Source organism: Enhydra lutris, unplaced genomic scaffold, assembly GCF_002288905.1.
Source record: "Enhydra lutris kenyoni isolate GAN:26980312 unplaced genomic scaffold, ASM228890v2 scaffoldscaffold26, whole genome shotgun sequence".
NCBI lineage: Eukaryota > Metazoa > Chordata > Mammalia > Carnivora > Mustelidae > Enhydra > Enhydra lutris.
In genome coordinates this window covers 26,027,473-26,044,174 of record NW_019154110.1, presented here as the reverse complement: position 1 = coordinate 26,044,174, position 16,702 = coordinate 26,027,473, and the positions used below count along the sequence as shown (strand labels likewise).

Genomic DNA, 16,702 nt, shown 5'->3' with positions numbered 1-16,702 from the left:
CTGCCAGCCCAGCTGCTGCCAGCCCACCTGCTGTGAGCCCACCTGCTGAACACCTTCTAAAGGAATCCTGAGAAACTGGCACTTCAAAACGAACCAATGTAGAGTCCCAACAAACTTCTGAGCTCCAATACTCATAACCCAGCTTGTGAACTCTTGTCACACGGCTACATAATTTTCCTGAAATGTGAATTTATAATCAAAAACCAAAAATATTTCATAAACCTGGATATGAATAGAAGTCCAGCAAGGTTAAGAGGAATATGTAAAACTTTACTATAAATATCATCTGAAATAGTTCAACAGCTCATTAGATTTGGGATTTAATAAAATTTTATTCTTCAGTGATGAAGTCATGGTTGGAGCTTTCTTTTCATTGGAATTTTTTATTGCTATCGGGGTACTTGGATTTCTCAAAATCTTACTAACTGTGGTATGGCAGTATGGTTGGTCTTTATTTTTGTCCTTTTATAAAGGTCTTTAAAATATGGTTTTCCTTTGTTTTAACATTAAATGGCCCAATATTCTGCAGCCAAAATGTATGATTAAAATAATCTATCAGTATTTAGAAATTATTTTCCAAGGTCCTCACATGTGCAACCGGTGGGCTAGGTGTTCCAGAAGATCAACTTTACAAAAAAGAATTTTTATGTCATTTAGCTTCTTGAGGTGTTACCAAATCTATTCATTTCATTCACATATGACTCTGTGTACAATTCTTTGAATTACCAAGGGTATAAAAGGGTAATACATAATTGGAAAGACAATAAACACAAGATTTTGAAATATCAGCATAAAATGTAAAGACATCCTGAGTTCTTGTCCCCACTTTGTAACTAAGAATCCATGGATTCTTGAGCAAGACCCTTTGCCTGCCGGAGCACCAGTTTAGAAAGCCTGGAAAATGAAAGAACTGACTTCCATTGCTTACAACATCTCTCCCAGGCATTGGACAGATTATTTCCTAAACAGGCAATGCACTGACAGACTCTTCAGATGCACAACAGGGAAAAAGTATTCAATGGTCAAATACGTTGCATATATTTTCACCATCTTGAAGGTTTACAAAGCACATTAGAACATTAAAGAACACTCTATAACTATTACTCCCAAACTGATTTAGAGAATCTTCCACTCATTTATTACCAACTGACATCCTGTAACACTAGTATTCCTCAAAATATACTTTGGAAAATGTTGAAAGGGAATTCCAACTAATGTTTCTATAACATCTATATAGTTGTTTCATGTATTGTTAAGTAGAAAATAAATATTCACTACAGGAACGGATTTAAAGGAGCATGATCCTGGCATTCATCATGCCCATTCTTATTCTAATCTCCAGACAGAGTTCTAGAATGAAGCAAGGATAAAATTTAAAAAAAAAAAAAAAAAACCACCTAATAAGAACTACCCTTTTAATGGATAAAATCTTTGATTTTAAAATCAAAGTGGTAAACCAGTGGCTGGAGATAAAGGGGGATGGGGAGTGATTACTCAAGATTATTAGGGATTCTTCTAAGGCAATGAAAAAGCTTCTAAACTAGAGACAGGAATGGTGGTTGTAAAACATTATGGATGCACTAAAGGCCATTCAATTGTACATTTTTTTAAAGATTTTATTTATTTACTTGACAGACAGCGATCACAAGTAGACAGAGAGGCAGGCAGAGAGAGGAGGAAGCAGGCTCCCTGCTGAGCAGAGAGCCCAATGTGGGGCTCAATACCAGAACCCTGGGATCCTGACCTAAGCCAAAGGCAGAGGCTTTAACCCATTGAGCCACCCAGGCGCCCCTCAATTGTACATTTTAAAATGGTTTAATATATGTTATGTGAATTTCACCTCAACTCAAAAACTAAGTCAAAGGGATGCTGTCTCCACTAGCACGACTTCACCAGAATTAGAAAAAGTCACCCCCTTTAGGTAGACATAGTCTGAAGAATACACAGCTTACTAAGCTTGTGCATCTTTTTGTGAAGAAGATTCTCCAACCTCTGAGTGGACAGAGCCCCCCCAACAGGGGAAACCTACATATTCATACACAATGTGTCTAAAACTTGTTCAATATTGTGCCCCTCATAAACCACTCTCTTATCTTCCAACAGATTAGGAAGACTTAGGTTTGATGTACCTTTGATTTAGAAGGCTTCAGGTTAGACCCAAAAGAGCCAGGTTGACATTCAGAGAAAAAATCTTATTACTTGATTTAGAATAAAAAGTTGGGCATGTTCAACTCTTTGGTATATCAACCACGTCTTATCACTCAGGAACCTAAGTAAGGCAGAGGCAGCTGAATTAAAGAACTAGTAAAATGGACTTTAAGGAATTGAGAGACACCCCAAAATTTACAGTAAAAAACCCAGAACCTTGATCTCTTAAAGAAAAATAACTCAAATATTAGTACCTATAAACAGAAGGTAAATATTCAATAATAAGAGACAAACACACCCTTTCTCCAAATGGTACTATTGGGTCTGGGCCCCATTGCTTAAATGAAGTAATGAAAACCAAAGAGAATATGCATAGTAATAAAATACTTTTTTAAATGTAAAGTTCCTGGAATTCTTTTCTCAAAGAAGACCACAGATGGAGATTTCCAGCCTTTAAACAAGTCTGAAAAATCTACACAGCGAAACATCACAAAGGACCATAACTTCTTACTCCATTTGTATAAGAACCAATCAAGAAGAAATAGATTTAAGTGGTAGAAGGAAATAATTTTTATTTTCTTGACTTACTTAGGGAAGATAAGAGAATATTCAGATTAGTCTATGGCAGAAGAACAGAATTCTCAAATTTAAGTGTCATACCTTATGTGATGGATTAATCTTATGTAACAACTTGACTGGCTTAAGGAATCCCCAGATAGCTGGTAGAACATTTTTCCTGTGTGTCTGTGAACGTGTTTACAGAAGGAATTAGTATATGAATCTGTAGAATGAGTAAAGAATCTGGGCCTTCAGCAATGTGGGTGGGTATCATCCAATCCTTTGAGACCCCCAAATAGAACAAAAAGGCAGAGAATGGGTCAACTGTTCTGTGGCCTAAGCTGGACATCCATCTTCTCCTGCCCTCAGACTTCAGTGCTCTTGGTGGACTTCTCAGGTTCCCTATTTGTGTGAACCAATCCTTCACAATAAATCTCTTCCAGCATATTTTTATATTTATCCTACTGGTTCTATTTCTCTGGAGAACTCCAGCTAAAACACCTAATAATTCTCTGAGGGCAACAAAAGACCAGAAACATGAAAACTGAGTTAAGTTTTGCACCAAGGGAGATGCTATAAACAGTGCCATACCAGAAAAGCCAGAAATGGAAACCTAAAAGACAACACCACTATGTCCAGTGCCCTTACCAGGAGGTATTTCAACTCATCAAACATCTGAATTTTTGCAAGGGGAGATAAATGTTTTTATTATTAATCATTTGTCAAAATAAAAGATTCTACTGAATTTAAATATGAATGAAGTAGCTCTGGGAGGTTGTAATGGTGATAAATCTACATGTTCCAAACATCCAAGGTTAAAAAAAAAAAAAAATCAGCTTATCAAAGAATCTGTGTGGTAGATTTGCTTAAGGAGAGGAGGCAAAAAATTCACATACCTTTTAACTCACATTTGATGTGGGATTTGAAAACGTCTTAATTCTGATTTGAGAAGAGTTATGATCTTAACTCAAAGCTGTCATTTCTAGAGAAGCAGAACTAAAACTTGGTATTCTGATTCAAACTCTGTATGGTTTTAACTTCCATTTCCCTACAATATAATCCATACTCAATGAAAGCCAGGTCACCTTTCATTGTACCTACACAAAAGCTTCATCTTCACCCTCATCAGTTGTCTCATTCAAATTATATTAACTTTCAACGAGTTGGAATAGTTCCTAATATGTACAGTAAACTGCAAGCCGCCCATCTAACACACCATAGTGTGTCATGTGCTCCAGTGTTAATACACTGTCATTTTTATGCAGTTAAGGATATTTAAATCTAGAAGACATCTTAATACCAAAGTTTAGATGAAGTCTCAAGTCAAATAGATTAACCTTTTTAAAAGCACTTGAGATTTTTCTCGAAACGTGATTATTATGGAGTTAAAAAAAAAAAAACACCAAAAATTTCCAGATAAGTCCTAATAAATAGTGTTATTACTCATCCAAAGCTCTGCCTTTCTTCCCTGGAATCTAAAAAGTTTGAAAGTGAACAAATTTTTACTTCTTTTACCCTTTGATTTTCTCTACAACAATTGCTTACATGGAAAACAGAGTACTGACTGCAGTGGTTGAATAGAGTTCAGTCTGGAGTCAGATGATGTAGATTCAAATTTCAAATTCACCACTTGCTGCTGTGAACCTGTGCAAGAGATGTAAATCTGCTTGAGGTTCAGTTTCCTAACTTGGATGATGGAAGTAGCTATAGGCATGGCTCATATGACTGCAGTAAAAATTAAATGAACTGATACATGCAAAGCAGTCAGAACCATTTGAGCTCCAAAGCGCTCCAGAAATTGTGATTAGTAACAATTCATTTCAATTCATTAGTAACAATTCAACATTTCTCAGTCCCCCAAAAAAGCATCCCTTTCTGGCCAGCTGGATCACTTTGCTTCATAAATTGAAGATGAAAAAGATAAAGAGGCAGTAGTTGACATTGGAACCACATTGCTGGGAATTAAACTGTCATGTGAGACCCAAGAGCGCGATTATCAGAGTCAACACTGAGTAATACGACACTCCTTAAAGGTGAGGCATCAATTATTCTTAGGGTAATCACCAAATTTTAACAAATATGGGGCATTATGTGTTATGTACCCAGGGAACGCCAATGACTACTTGACTGTGGTAAAGAATCTTAATTGAAGACCAAATAAAATGAACTTATAAAAGCTTTCAGAAGTTGAACAAATAACTCAGGAATAGGGCAATTATTATTCAGAGACAGATTATTTATACACAAACAAGGAAGAGATTTTGAGAATTATGTAAATCATAGCTAGTCAAGGCTTATAAAAGGCCTGATGTGGAAGTCACCACCAAAACTCAAAAACTTCTCTTAGCAACCCAACTCTCAACCCAAGTCCTGACCATGGCCTGCTGCTCCACTAGCTTCTGTGGATTTCCCACCTGCGCCACCAGTGGGAACTCTGGCTCCAGCTGCTGCCAGCCCAGCTGTTGCCAGACCAGCTCCTGTCAGCCAACCTGCTGCCAGACCAGCTGCTGCCAGCCCAGCTGTTGCCAGACCAGCTCCTGTCAGCCAACCTGCTGCCAGACCAGCTGCTGCCAGCCCAGCTGCTGTGGAACCAGCTGTGGCACTGGTGGTGGCCAGGAGGGTGGCTGCGGAGCTGTGAGCTGCCGAGTCAGGTGGTGCCGCCCTGACTGCCGCGTGGAGGACACCTGCCTGCCCCCCTGCTGCGTGGTGAGCTGCACGCCCCCAACCTGCTGCCAGCTGCACCATGCCCAGGCCCCCTGCTGCCGCCCATCCTACTGTGGACAGTCCTGCTGCCGCCCAGCCTGCTGCTGTTACTGCTGCCAGCCCAGCTGCTGCCAGCCCACCTGCTAAAAGCAAGCCTACTAATTTCTGATTTGAAGTTTCAACCTCCAAATCAATTCATGAACTAATTATCTCTTCTACTACCCATGGATGACTAACAAATTCTTGAATTTTTATTTGGTTTTTGTTGTGGGGGATACCAAATATTTGGGCCTCACAAACCTATCTAATTCCATTCAATTCCAGAAAGACCTTGATCACCCCAATGATGTTGCCAAAATATGAATTTAACTCAAGAAATTGCTTCAACACACATTTGAATCTACTCTGTGACTCAGTGTCACCGATGCCACAGAAGAATCATCTGTCCTATATTTACCTCCTATACTCCACCTTTCTGCAAACTGCACTTTTTATGAAAGGGGAATAATATACCAACACCTATTAAATTATATCTATTTGGTGCAGCAAATATATCTCTTTCTCTTCATTGAGTGTGTTCGTGATACCTATTTCATAAAAAGTCACAAAAGATTTTAGTCTGCCTTTGCTATACCACAATAGTTTCTAGGAAATTTTACCAGATCTAATGGAGGTTAATCCCCAGAGAAAGATAGAGCAAAGGCAGTTATAAAGGGCCTCAGAAGTGGCACAGGCTCTATTTCCATCCTGACCTCATAAAGTACTTTTATAACCAGAAAGTTATAGAAGCCAGGAACTCTGAATCCAGAGCCAGAATATGATGTATTTTTTTAAGTCTGTTAAAGGAATGCTCTTTCAGGCAATCTTCAAACCATGGGAATATAAGGCTAATATATTACACTCTTCCATTTATACATAGCTTTGCAGAGTAAAGCAAGAAAGCGACAAGTTGCAGAAGGCTCTCTGAGGAAATATGCTTTTGGTTAGATGGAGGATTTTACTTTTCCCATTTCTAAACTGAAAGTGAAGATAACAATGTAACTAATTTGGTTTAAAATTTTCACTTAGAAATACATGTATTTATTATATATACACATGTATGCATACATAATACACAATGAATGAAAAAAATACATACAATGAACTTATACATATTTATTTATTTGACAGAGAGGGAGAGCACAAGAAAGGGGAGCAGCAAGCAGAGAGAGAAGGAGAAGCAGGCTCCCAGCCTGATGTAGGCCTCGATCCCAGGACCCCGGGATCATGACCTAAGCTCAGAACAGACACTAACCCGGCACACCAGAATGCACACAGATTTAAACACAGCATTAGGAAATACTTCATGAATCTGGGTAGTTTTCAGACAAGGATCAAGATTAATTTGTGTTTTCTTGGACTCAGAACTGGAGGGAGCCAGGGGCTCCTGGTTGGCTCAGTCAGTTGAGCAACCGATTCTTGGTTTCAGCTCAGGTTGTGATCTCGGGGTCATGGGACTAAACTCTGGGCTTAGCTCAGAGTCTACATAGTCCTCTTTCTCCCTCTCCTTTGGCCCCTCCGCCCTGCTTCTTCTCTCCCTCTCTCTCTTCCCCTCTTCCCTTCCACCTCTCCCTCTAAAATAAATAAATCTTTAAAAAAAAAAAAAAAAAGAACTGGAGGGAGCTGAAGATAATTCTTTTTCATTAAAAATATTGCTTTGGTTAATGAGGCGCCTGGGTGGCTCAGTCCTTAAGTGGCTGCCTTCACCTCAGGTCATGATCCCAGGGTATGGGGATTGAGCCCCGTATCAGGCTCCCTGCTAGACAGGAAGCCTGCTTCTCCCTCTCCCACTCCCCCTGCTTGTGTTCCCTCTCTCGTTGTGTCTCACTCTGTCAAATGAATAAATAAAATCTTAAAAAAATATATTACTTTGGTGAAGATTACAATACTTTATTCATTAAAGAGTTAATGGAAGTCAAGAAATTAGAAAGCATGAGTAAAAGATAACATGTAAGCAAAGAATCAGTTTCCCCAACATTTCTTCTAGAGACCTGATCCAACCCAGAAGACACCCTTGAACAGAACAAAAATGGAAACATATTTTGTCCTCTTGTTTCTTTAACTACTGACCACGTTCAGGTATCACTACCTAAGAGCTCCTGCTGAGAAAAAAGTATAAAATATGACAGGTGACTTGGGTAAAATGCAAATTTGGCTACTTATCATTACAATACACTGCCAATCATTCATTCCTTCCTTGATTCAACAAGCCTTTACTGAGTGCCTATATTCAAGATTGTGCAGAAGGCACTATGTAGAATACCGAAATGAATCAGACATAGCAGATCATGCCCTTAAGGAATGAATGATCTGGAAGAGCAATTATACAATTTTAGCCCTGGAGTGTCTGAGAGATCATCTCATTTTACAGATGAATAAAACAATGTTCAGGGGGATTAAGTATTCTGAGGTCACAGAATACACTTTCTGGCAGAACCTGTTTGAGAAGCCTGTTTAGTTCTATTAGCTTAATTTAGTTCTCATAATCACCTAAAGCTGGACTCCTTTAAAGTCCCTTTTAGCTTAAAATTCTATGATCTCTTTAATTCAAAAGCACAAACAAAAATATTTGTGGATTTGTCAATAGGGGGATGAATGAATAGACTGTGGTATGATCAAACTCTGGAATAGTGCATAGCTATTTAAAAGAATAACTAATACATATGGGATAGGCTAAAAAATTAGATAAACTAGATAAAATGGATAAATTCCTAGAATCACATAATGTATCAAAACTGAATCATAAAGAAATAGAAAATCTAAACAGATTTAGTGAGGAGATTAAATCAGTAATAAAAAAACCTCCCAACAAATAAAATCCCAGTACCAGAAGCTTCACTGGTAAATTTCACCAAACATTTAAAGAAAAGTTAAAAATCAATCATCCTCTAACTCTTCTAATGAATTAAAGAGGGAACACTTCCAAACTCACTCTATGAAGCTAGCATTACCCTGATACCAAAGCCAAAGACACTACAGAAGATAAAACTAGAGACCAATATCCCTGATGAATATTGATACAATAGTCCTCAATAAAATACCACCAAACAGAATTCAACAGTACATTGAAAAGATTACATACCACGACCTAGTGGGATTTTATCCTAGAATGCAAGGATGATTCAACAGACAAAAAAAAAAAAAAAAAATCAATGAATATAATACATCACATAACAGAACAAAGGGGGGAAAACACATGATTATCTCAATAGATGGAAAAAGAGTGATGAAGTTCAACATGCTTTCATAATTAAAAAAAAAAACAGAAAACAAAAACACTCAACAAACTAGGAATAGAAGCAAAGTTCATCAGCCTGGTAAAAGCCATATATGAAAGCCCACACTAATATCATACACAGTGGTAAAAGACTGAAAGCTTTTCCTCTAAGATTAAGAAAAAGAGAAGGGTGCCCACTTTTATCTATTCTATTTCTCATTGTACTGGAAGTCCCAGCTAAAGCAATTAGACAAGAAAAAGAAGTAAACAGCATCCAAATAAGAAAAAAGTAAAACCGTCTCTACTTGCAGATGACATGATATGATATATAGAAAACCCCAAAGACTCCACCAGAAAGAAAGAAAGAAAGAAAGAAAGAAGAAAATGTTTAGAACTAATCAACAAATTCAGTAGAGTTGCAAAATATTAAAAAAATCAGCTGCATTTCTATATACTAACAACAATCTATAAGAGAAAAATTAAGGGGGGCCTGGGTGGCTTAGTTAAGTGTCAAATTCTTGATTTTGGCTCAGGTCATGATCTCAGGGTCGTGAGACTGAGCCTTAAATCAGGCCCCACAATGGGCATGAAGCTTGCCTAAGGTTCTCTCTCGCTCCCTCTCCCTCTCTCTGCTGCTCTCCCTTTCATTCTCTTTCTCTAAAAATAATAAAAATAGTAATAATAATAATAATAAAGATAAATCAAAAAAAGAAAGAAAATTTAAGAAAACAATTCCATTTATAATAGCATCAAAAAAGAATAAAATACTTAGGAGTAAATGTAACCAAGGAGATGAAAGATCTGTATACTGAAAACTAAAAGACATTGTTGAAAGAAATAAAGAAGGTACAAAAAAATGAAAAGGTATTCCATGCTCATGAATTAGGAGAATCAGTACTGTTAAAATGTCATACTACTCAAAGCAATTTACAGATTCACTACAATCCCTACAAAAATTCCAATGGTATTTTTCACAGAAATAGAAAAAATAATCTGAAAATCTCTATGGAACTACAAAAGACTCTCAATAGCCAAATCAATCTTGAGAAAGAGGCACAAAGCTGGAGGCATTATACTTCCTGATTTCAACTAGATTACAAAGCTACAGTAATCAAAACAGCATGGTACTGGCATAAAGGCAGTCATATAGACAAATGGAATAAAAGAAAGAAACCTTTACATATACATTCAAATAATTTTCAACAGGAGTGTCAAGATCATTCACAAGATCCTTGTGAGAAAGGACAGTCTTTTCAACAAATGGTGCTAGGAAAGTGGATATCCACATGCAAAACAATGAAGGTGGGCTCTTACATCACACCATACACGAAAATTAACTGAAGACAGGTTTTAAAACCTAAAGTTAGGAGATAAAACTGTAAAACTCTTAGAAGAAAACACAGGGAGACATGTGTTTTCCATGACACTGGATTTGGCAGTGATTTCTTGGATATGATACCAAAAACATATAGAACAAAAATTAAAAACACAGATATTGAACTATATCAAAATTAAAAACTTCTGTGCATCGCAGGACCAATGAACAAAATGAAAATTCAATCTAGAGAATGGGACAAAGATTTGCAAATCATATATCTGACAAGAAGCTAATATCTAGAATATATGAAGAAGTCCTACAACTCAACATCAATTAAAAATTGGGCAAAGGACATGAATGGACATTTCTCCAAAAAAGATAAACAGCCAACAAGCACTTGAAAAAAGGTTTCATATCAACGGTCATTATAAAAATGCAAATCAAAACAACAATGACATATAATCATACCCACTAGAATCCCTACATTCAAAAAACCCAAAGAGTGTTGGCAAGGATGTGAAGAAATTCCACTGTTGGTGGAAATGTGCAGCCACTATGGGAAACAGTATGGCAGTTACCCAAAAAACTGAAAACAGAATTACCATGTGATCTAGCAATTCCACTTCTAGGAATATAGCCAAAAGAATTGAGAGTATGATCTTGAAGAGATTTTTGTACACCAACATTCATGGTTATATTAATCATAATACCCAAAAGGTTGGAAACGGGCCCAGTGTCCATCAGTGGATTAATGGATAAACAAATCATGCAGTATACATACAATGGAATATTATTCAGCCTAAAAAAGTAAGGAAATTCTGATACATTCTAAACATGGATGAATCTTGAGGACAGTATGCTAAGTGAAATAAGCCATTCATTAAAAAGATGTATGTATGATTCCACTTACAGGAGACACCTAGTTTGGTCAAATTCATCAATACAAAGAGTGAAAAAGTGGTTACCAAAGGCCCAGGGAGGACAGAATGGAAAGGTTGTTCTTTAATGGACAAAGAGTTTCAGTTTGGGAGGTAAAAAAGAGTTCTAGAGATTGCACACCAATGTGAATGTACTTCACACTAGTGAACAGTACACTTAAATGGTTAAGATGGTAAATTTTATATTATATTATTATAATTAAAACTTTTTAAAAATACATATAGACCCCAACTTTTACTTAACTAGATGAACAATCTTTCTATCTATCTATCAATGCTGGTTTATGTCTGCAAAAGCAGGGGAAAAGGTGTCAAAGAATATGTACCAACTGTTAATATTTATTATTTCTGAAGTACTAGTTTTGGAAGGGATGGGTGTTTTGGGGAAGAGAGGAAAAATATTTGATTTCTTCATATGCCTGTGTACTTGTTTGACTTGTTTAAAACATGTATTCATTACTAGCATACATTTTTAATTAGTAGAGTGAGAAAACAATCTACCAGCAAAAGTCATTAAGGATTTCAACTGGAAATGGATAAAGGTAAAATCCATTGGATGGATAAAGGTAAAAATACTGGTTAGAGCTCTTAGTATCCTCTAACTTGCACAGACAGATCCTAGAAAGCCATGTGCTTTTGGATGCTGATTCATTTAGATAGCTCATGTCTTGATGACACTAATGTTAATCATTCCAAATCTGAACAAATTCTATTTATGAAATCCTGGTCCCAAGTGACCACTTAGAAAGAAAATGCTCAGTTTAGACAAACTCAGCCTAAAGGTTAACATAGGACAAGTATGACAAAGCAAGCCAGGGTTGGCCCAACTCTAGTCTCTCATATGATTCGCATAAAGAGGTGTTGCTCTGATTGGCTTCCATAATGATCCAGAGGGCAAAGAAGAAATACAATGAGACTTAATTGAATAATGACCAAAGCAACCAAAGGTTATTGAAATGCTATTAATAACTTTCTAAACAACTCAGGGATCAGCCAATCAGAGACTGACTTTGCAAATGGTATTAAGGAACAATGTTGAATGTCAAGGAAATATGCAGCTCTAGGAAATATATAAAAGGCCAGCTGTAGAAGGTGCAGCCAAAGCTCAAAAACCTCTTAGCAACCCAACTCTCATCCCAAGTCCTGACCATGGCCTGCTGCTCCACTAGCTTCTGTGGATTTCCCACCTGCGCCACCAGTGGGAACTCTGGCTCCAGCTGCTGCCAGCCCAGCTGTTGCCAGACCAGCTCCTGTCAGCCAACCTGCTGCCAGACCAGCTGCTGCCAGCCCAGCTGTTGCCAGACCAGCTCCTGTCAGCCAACCTGCTGCCAGACCAGCTGCTGCCAGCCCAGCTGCTGTGGGACCAGCTGTGGCACTGGTGGTGGCCAGGAGGGTGGCTGCGGAGCTGTGAGCTGCCGAGTCAGGTGGTGCCGCCCTGACTGCCGCGTGGAGGACACCTGCCTGCCCCCCTGCTGCGTGGTGAGCTGCACGCCCCCAACCTGCTGCCAGCTGCACCATGCCCAGGCCCCCTGCTGCCGCCCATCCTACTGTGGACAGTCCTGCTGCCGCCCAGCCTGCTGCTGTTACTGCTGCCAGCCCAGCTGCTGCCAGCCCACCTGCTGTGAGCCCACCTGCTAAAAGAAAGGCTGCTGATTTCCAGTTGCCCAGAATACAGTATCTCTGAATAGCGTATCTCCTCAACCACCCTGGACCACCACAAGTTCTTAGACTTCCATTTGCGTTTTTGTTATGGGGGCTACCAAGTATACGAGTTTTAGCTGATTTCATTCTGTAGTAGATACCCTGACCATCCACTGCAAACACAGAAATGCTATGAACCTACCAGCTGACTATCAAAATGCTTTAGATATCTATTTCTGATTTTTTTGCAGGGTTGAAAATTACTGATATACTGTAGAATTAACCCTTGAGAACTACCCACAATGCTAATTCTTCCCTGCTTTATAATCCATTCTTAGCTCTGTTTACCTAGCATTTTTCTAACATCAAAAGCACCAGAATATAGCCAAGTGACTTTTCTCAGTTGTCACCAGAAAGAATGGAAGCTCTTCACCCAACATTTATCCTCTAAGAAGTAGGCTAGACTTTTTCATAGTTCAACATCTGGTTCCATCCCTTTTTTTGCAAGGGGGAGTGGATCATAATGATCTTGCCTGTTGGCTATTTCAATTACATCTGTGATACAGTGTTTTCAGTCATTTCTTAATAAATATTATAACTGGGCAAACAAACCATAGTCTGTGCGTCTATTTATACATAAAATGGGTTAACTGTGATAATTCTTGACTGCCTACTTGAAAGAAATATTTATTTCTTTTTAAAGGAAACTGAAATCATATATAGTGTATTCATTCATTCATTCTATAAACATTTATTGATCACCACTTCTAAAGCAGGGACTATGGAGATCAGAAAGATGAAAACTTATTTCTTATCCTTGAGGAATTTGCTATCCAGTAAGAAAAAGTATGTGTGAAAATAGCTACATGGGGCACCTGGGTGGCTCAGTGGGTTAAAGCCTCTGCCTTCGGCTCAGGTCATGATCCCAGGGTCCTGGGATCAAGCCCCACATTGGGCTCTCTGCTCAGCAGGGAGCCTGCTTCCCCCCTCTCTCTCTGCCTGCCTCTCTGCCTACTTGTGATCTCTGTCAGTCAAATAAATAAATAAAATCTTTTAAAAAGAAGAAGAAAATAGTTACAATTTAACAAGATAAGCTGTATTTTCTTGAGAGTTGGTAGAAAAAAATCTCCATCTTAGGATGAGGCTTTTGTGGCAATATGCCTCAACGGTCCAACTTACAATAGGTGCATCACATGTGACGTGCATGTTGGCAAACCCAAAACCCTAAAAGAAGGATGTAAAATAATTACACATGAGACAGAGAGAAGGATTTTTTTTTAATACTCCAGAAAGGGAGTGAGAAGAAGAAAGAAGAGAGGAGAGACCCAGTCAGGAGGTCATGAATATTATTCTATGACTCCTCCCCTTAAGTTACCAAACTCACACAATCTTTAGGGTAGGTCAACTTTCCTGTGAATACCAGTGGAAGATCTGAATTTCATGTCTGGGTCGATTCAAAGGGAGTTGGAGACAACGCAGGACCCAGACAGAGCAGGGGAAACTACAATAAAGTAATACCACTGCTGTGGAAAGTAGTACTTTGGTTATGGAGACTACAAAGAAGAAGATGGAAGGGCCAGAAACAGGATTTCAAAAGGAAAAGATCACTTTGGGACCAGCAGGTGTTACGTCAGGAGTGGCATCTGGAAAGGCTTCCCAAAGGAGGTAATCTTTGGGGCCCATGAAGATCATTCTAAAGGGGAGGAAAAGAGTAAAAAAAAAAAAAAAAAAGTTCAAGCTGCACACCATTAGAGTGGCTAAAAATCTAGTGACAACACCAAATGCTGGTGAAATCCTGCTGGAGCAACAAGACTTCTCTCTCACTGCTGGTGGGAATATACAACGGTACAGCCACTTTGGAAGACCGTTGGACTATTTCTTACCAAGTTAAACATAGGCTTATCATACAATCCAGCAATTGTGTTCTTATGTATTTATCCAAATAAGCTGAAGATTTATCCAATAAGCTGAAATCTTAGAATATAAGAGCAATTATCTACCACTATTTAAACTAATTTAGGTAATGGCTCCAATTGGAGCTTATGTTCCAGATGGAGTGTATTTCATGGAACAAATCAACATAGCCCCAGGCAATTAGAAGTATGCAGCTTTTGACATGAAAATGCCTTTTTCTCCAAATCAGTTTGCAAGGACAATCAGAAGTAGTTTGCTTTTAACTGGCCTGGCATGACTAACAGTAACTTTACAAACACTGCCTCAAGGCTGTGTCAACTCTCCTGCTTTCTGTCATAATATACTCAGCAGAGATCTTAATCAACTTGATATTCCGCACAGCATATCAGTCCACTACAGTGACACTACAGATGACATCATGCTAATTGTTTCTGAGGAGCAGGAAGTAGCAAGTACTTTAGATGTCTTAGTAAACACATGTGAACTCCGGATTGAAGATAAACCCCACAAAAATTAAGGAGGTTCCCACCTCAGTGAAACTTCTTGGAGTCAAACTGTCCAGAACATGTTGAGATCTCCTTTTTAGGATGAAAGAAAAACTGCTGTCCCTTGAACTGTCTTCGGCTGGGAAAAAGCACAACTCTTGGTGGGCTTTTTTGGATTCTGAATTCAATATATACTCTATTTGAGTGTGCTAGTGTAACCCATTTATTGACAACCTGAAAAAGGACCACTATGGATTCAAGACCTTTCAGAAATGAAGATTTAAATCGTTCCCTATCAGATAAAGAACCTCAACCAACTCAAGTCCTGACTGAGCATAAAGAAAACATAAAACAGGTAGAGGAGGAAAAGAGTTACAAGTATCAACTACAAACTTGTGACCAATTAGAAGGATTATAGAAACTATGTGTATTTTCTTCCTTATTTTTCTTCTCCTTTCTCCTTCCCTTGTTTAGTGCCATATGCTATACACAGACTAAACTTCAAGTGAAATCAATTTCATTTAATAGTCTATCAGTTCTGTGAAACAGACAGTTATCTTGGTTTTGTAAGATAAGTAAATTAAATTTGAAAGAGGTTAAACAAACTGAAGCCAGGATCTCAAAGAGACAGGTGTACTCCCATGTTTATTACAACATTATTCACAATATCTAAAACATGGAAGCAAAGTAAGTATCCAACAATGAATGATGGATAAAGAAAATATGGTATTTACATACAACGGGATATTACCCAACTTTAAAAAAGAAGGTAAATTGTATTGTTTCCAACAACATGGATGATTATGCTAACATAAGTAAGCCAGATGCAGAACAAATCCTAGAGGATGCCACTTATATGAGAAACTAAAATAGTCAAACTCATAGAAGCAGAGAAAAGAATGGTGGTTACTGATGTGGAGTAAAAAAGCAAAAAAAAAAAAAACAAAAACAAAAACAAAACAAAACAAAAAAAAAAAACAAATTAAATCTCCTTACAATTTACAGCCCATCAACAAGTATTTGATACAGGCAGAGTGACTGTTCTCCAGGAACTCAACTGCTTCACCATTAATACTTTGCTAAAGGCAAAAGACAACTTCAGCTTGACATTAGCTAGACCTCCAGGATCCTATAAAAATCCCTTTGGAAACTTCCTTTATCTCTACCCTGACCCAAGATATATGTTAGCAATCATCCTCCAAGCATATGGTCCACAGATATTCACCTGAAGCATCTCATGACTAAGGCTTTACTAGACAGTAGTAAATGGAGTTTTCCTAACAACTGCTAGTCCCTCAGGGTCCTGGAAACCTTGCTTGCAAGTTCCTTAGAGACTCAGGCTAACCCAACCTCCTCCCAACTTGAAAGTATAAAATTAACCATTCTTCACAACCCCAGTACAGCTCTTTCTGCCCACAGGTCCTGTCCCTGTGCTTTAATAAAACTACCCTTTTTGCACCAAAGATGTCTCAATAATTCTTTCTTGTTTGCTCCTGAACCCCAATATTTCATATCTGTTACCAGAGGTTCAGGAGTGGGGAGAATTGAGAAGGTAATGGTCAAAGGGTACAAAGCTTCAGTTATGTAAAATGAGTAAGTCTTAGAGTTCTACTGTGTACCACAGGGTCTATAGTTAACAATACTGCAATGTATACTTCAAAATTTGCTAAAAAGATGTATATTAAGTGTTCTTATCACCAAAAAAAGAGGAAAATGAGAAAAAAAAGAAGAGGAAACTTTC

General features: G+C 38.1%; 2 protein-coding genes across 2 annotated transcripts; both read left to right on the top strand.

Moving 5' to 3' along the window:
* The first annotated feature begins 5,082 nt into the window (after window positions 1-5,082).
* On the top strand, window positions 5,083-5,556 carry LOC111151287 (keratin-associated protein 1-1-like). Its single transcript, XM_022509175.1, has one exon. It carries the CDS (start codon window positions 5,083-5,085, stop codon window positions 5,554-5,556), a length of 474 nt encoding a protein of 157 aa, XP_022364883.1.
* A 6,514-nt stretch (window positions 5,557-12,070) lies between these two features.
* Window positions 12,071-12,559, top strand: LOC111151482 (keratin-associated protein 9-3-like). The gene is made up of 2 exons (XM_022509496.1): window positions 12,071-12,183; window positions 12,259-12,559. Exons 1-2 carry the CDS (start codon window positions 12,071-12,073, stop codon window positions 12,557-12,559), a joined length of 414 nt encoding a protein of 137 aa, XP_022365204.1.
* Window positions 12,560-16,702: the final 4,143 nt, after the last annotated feature.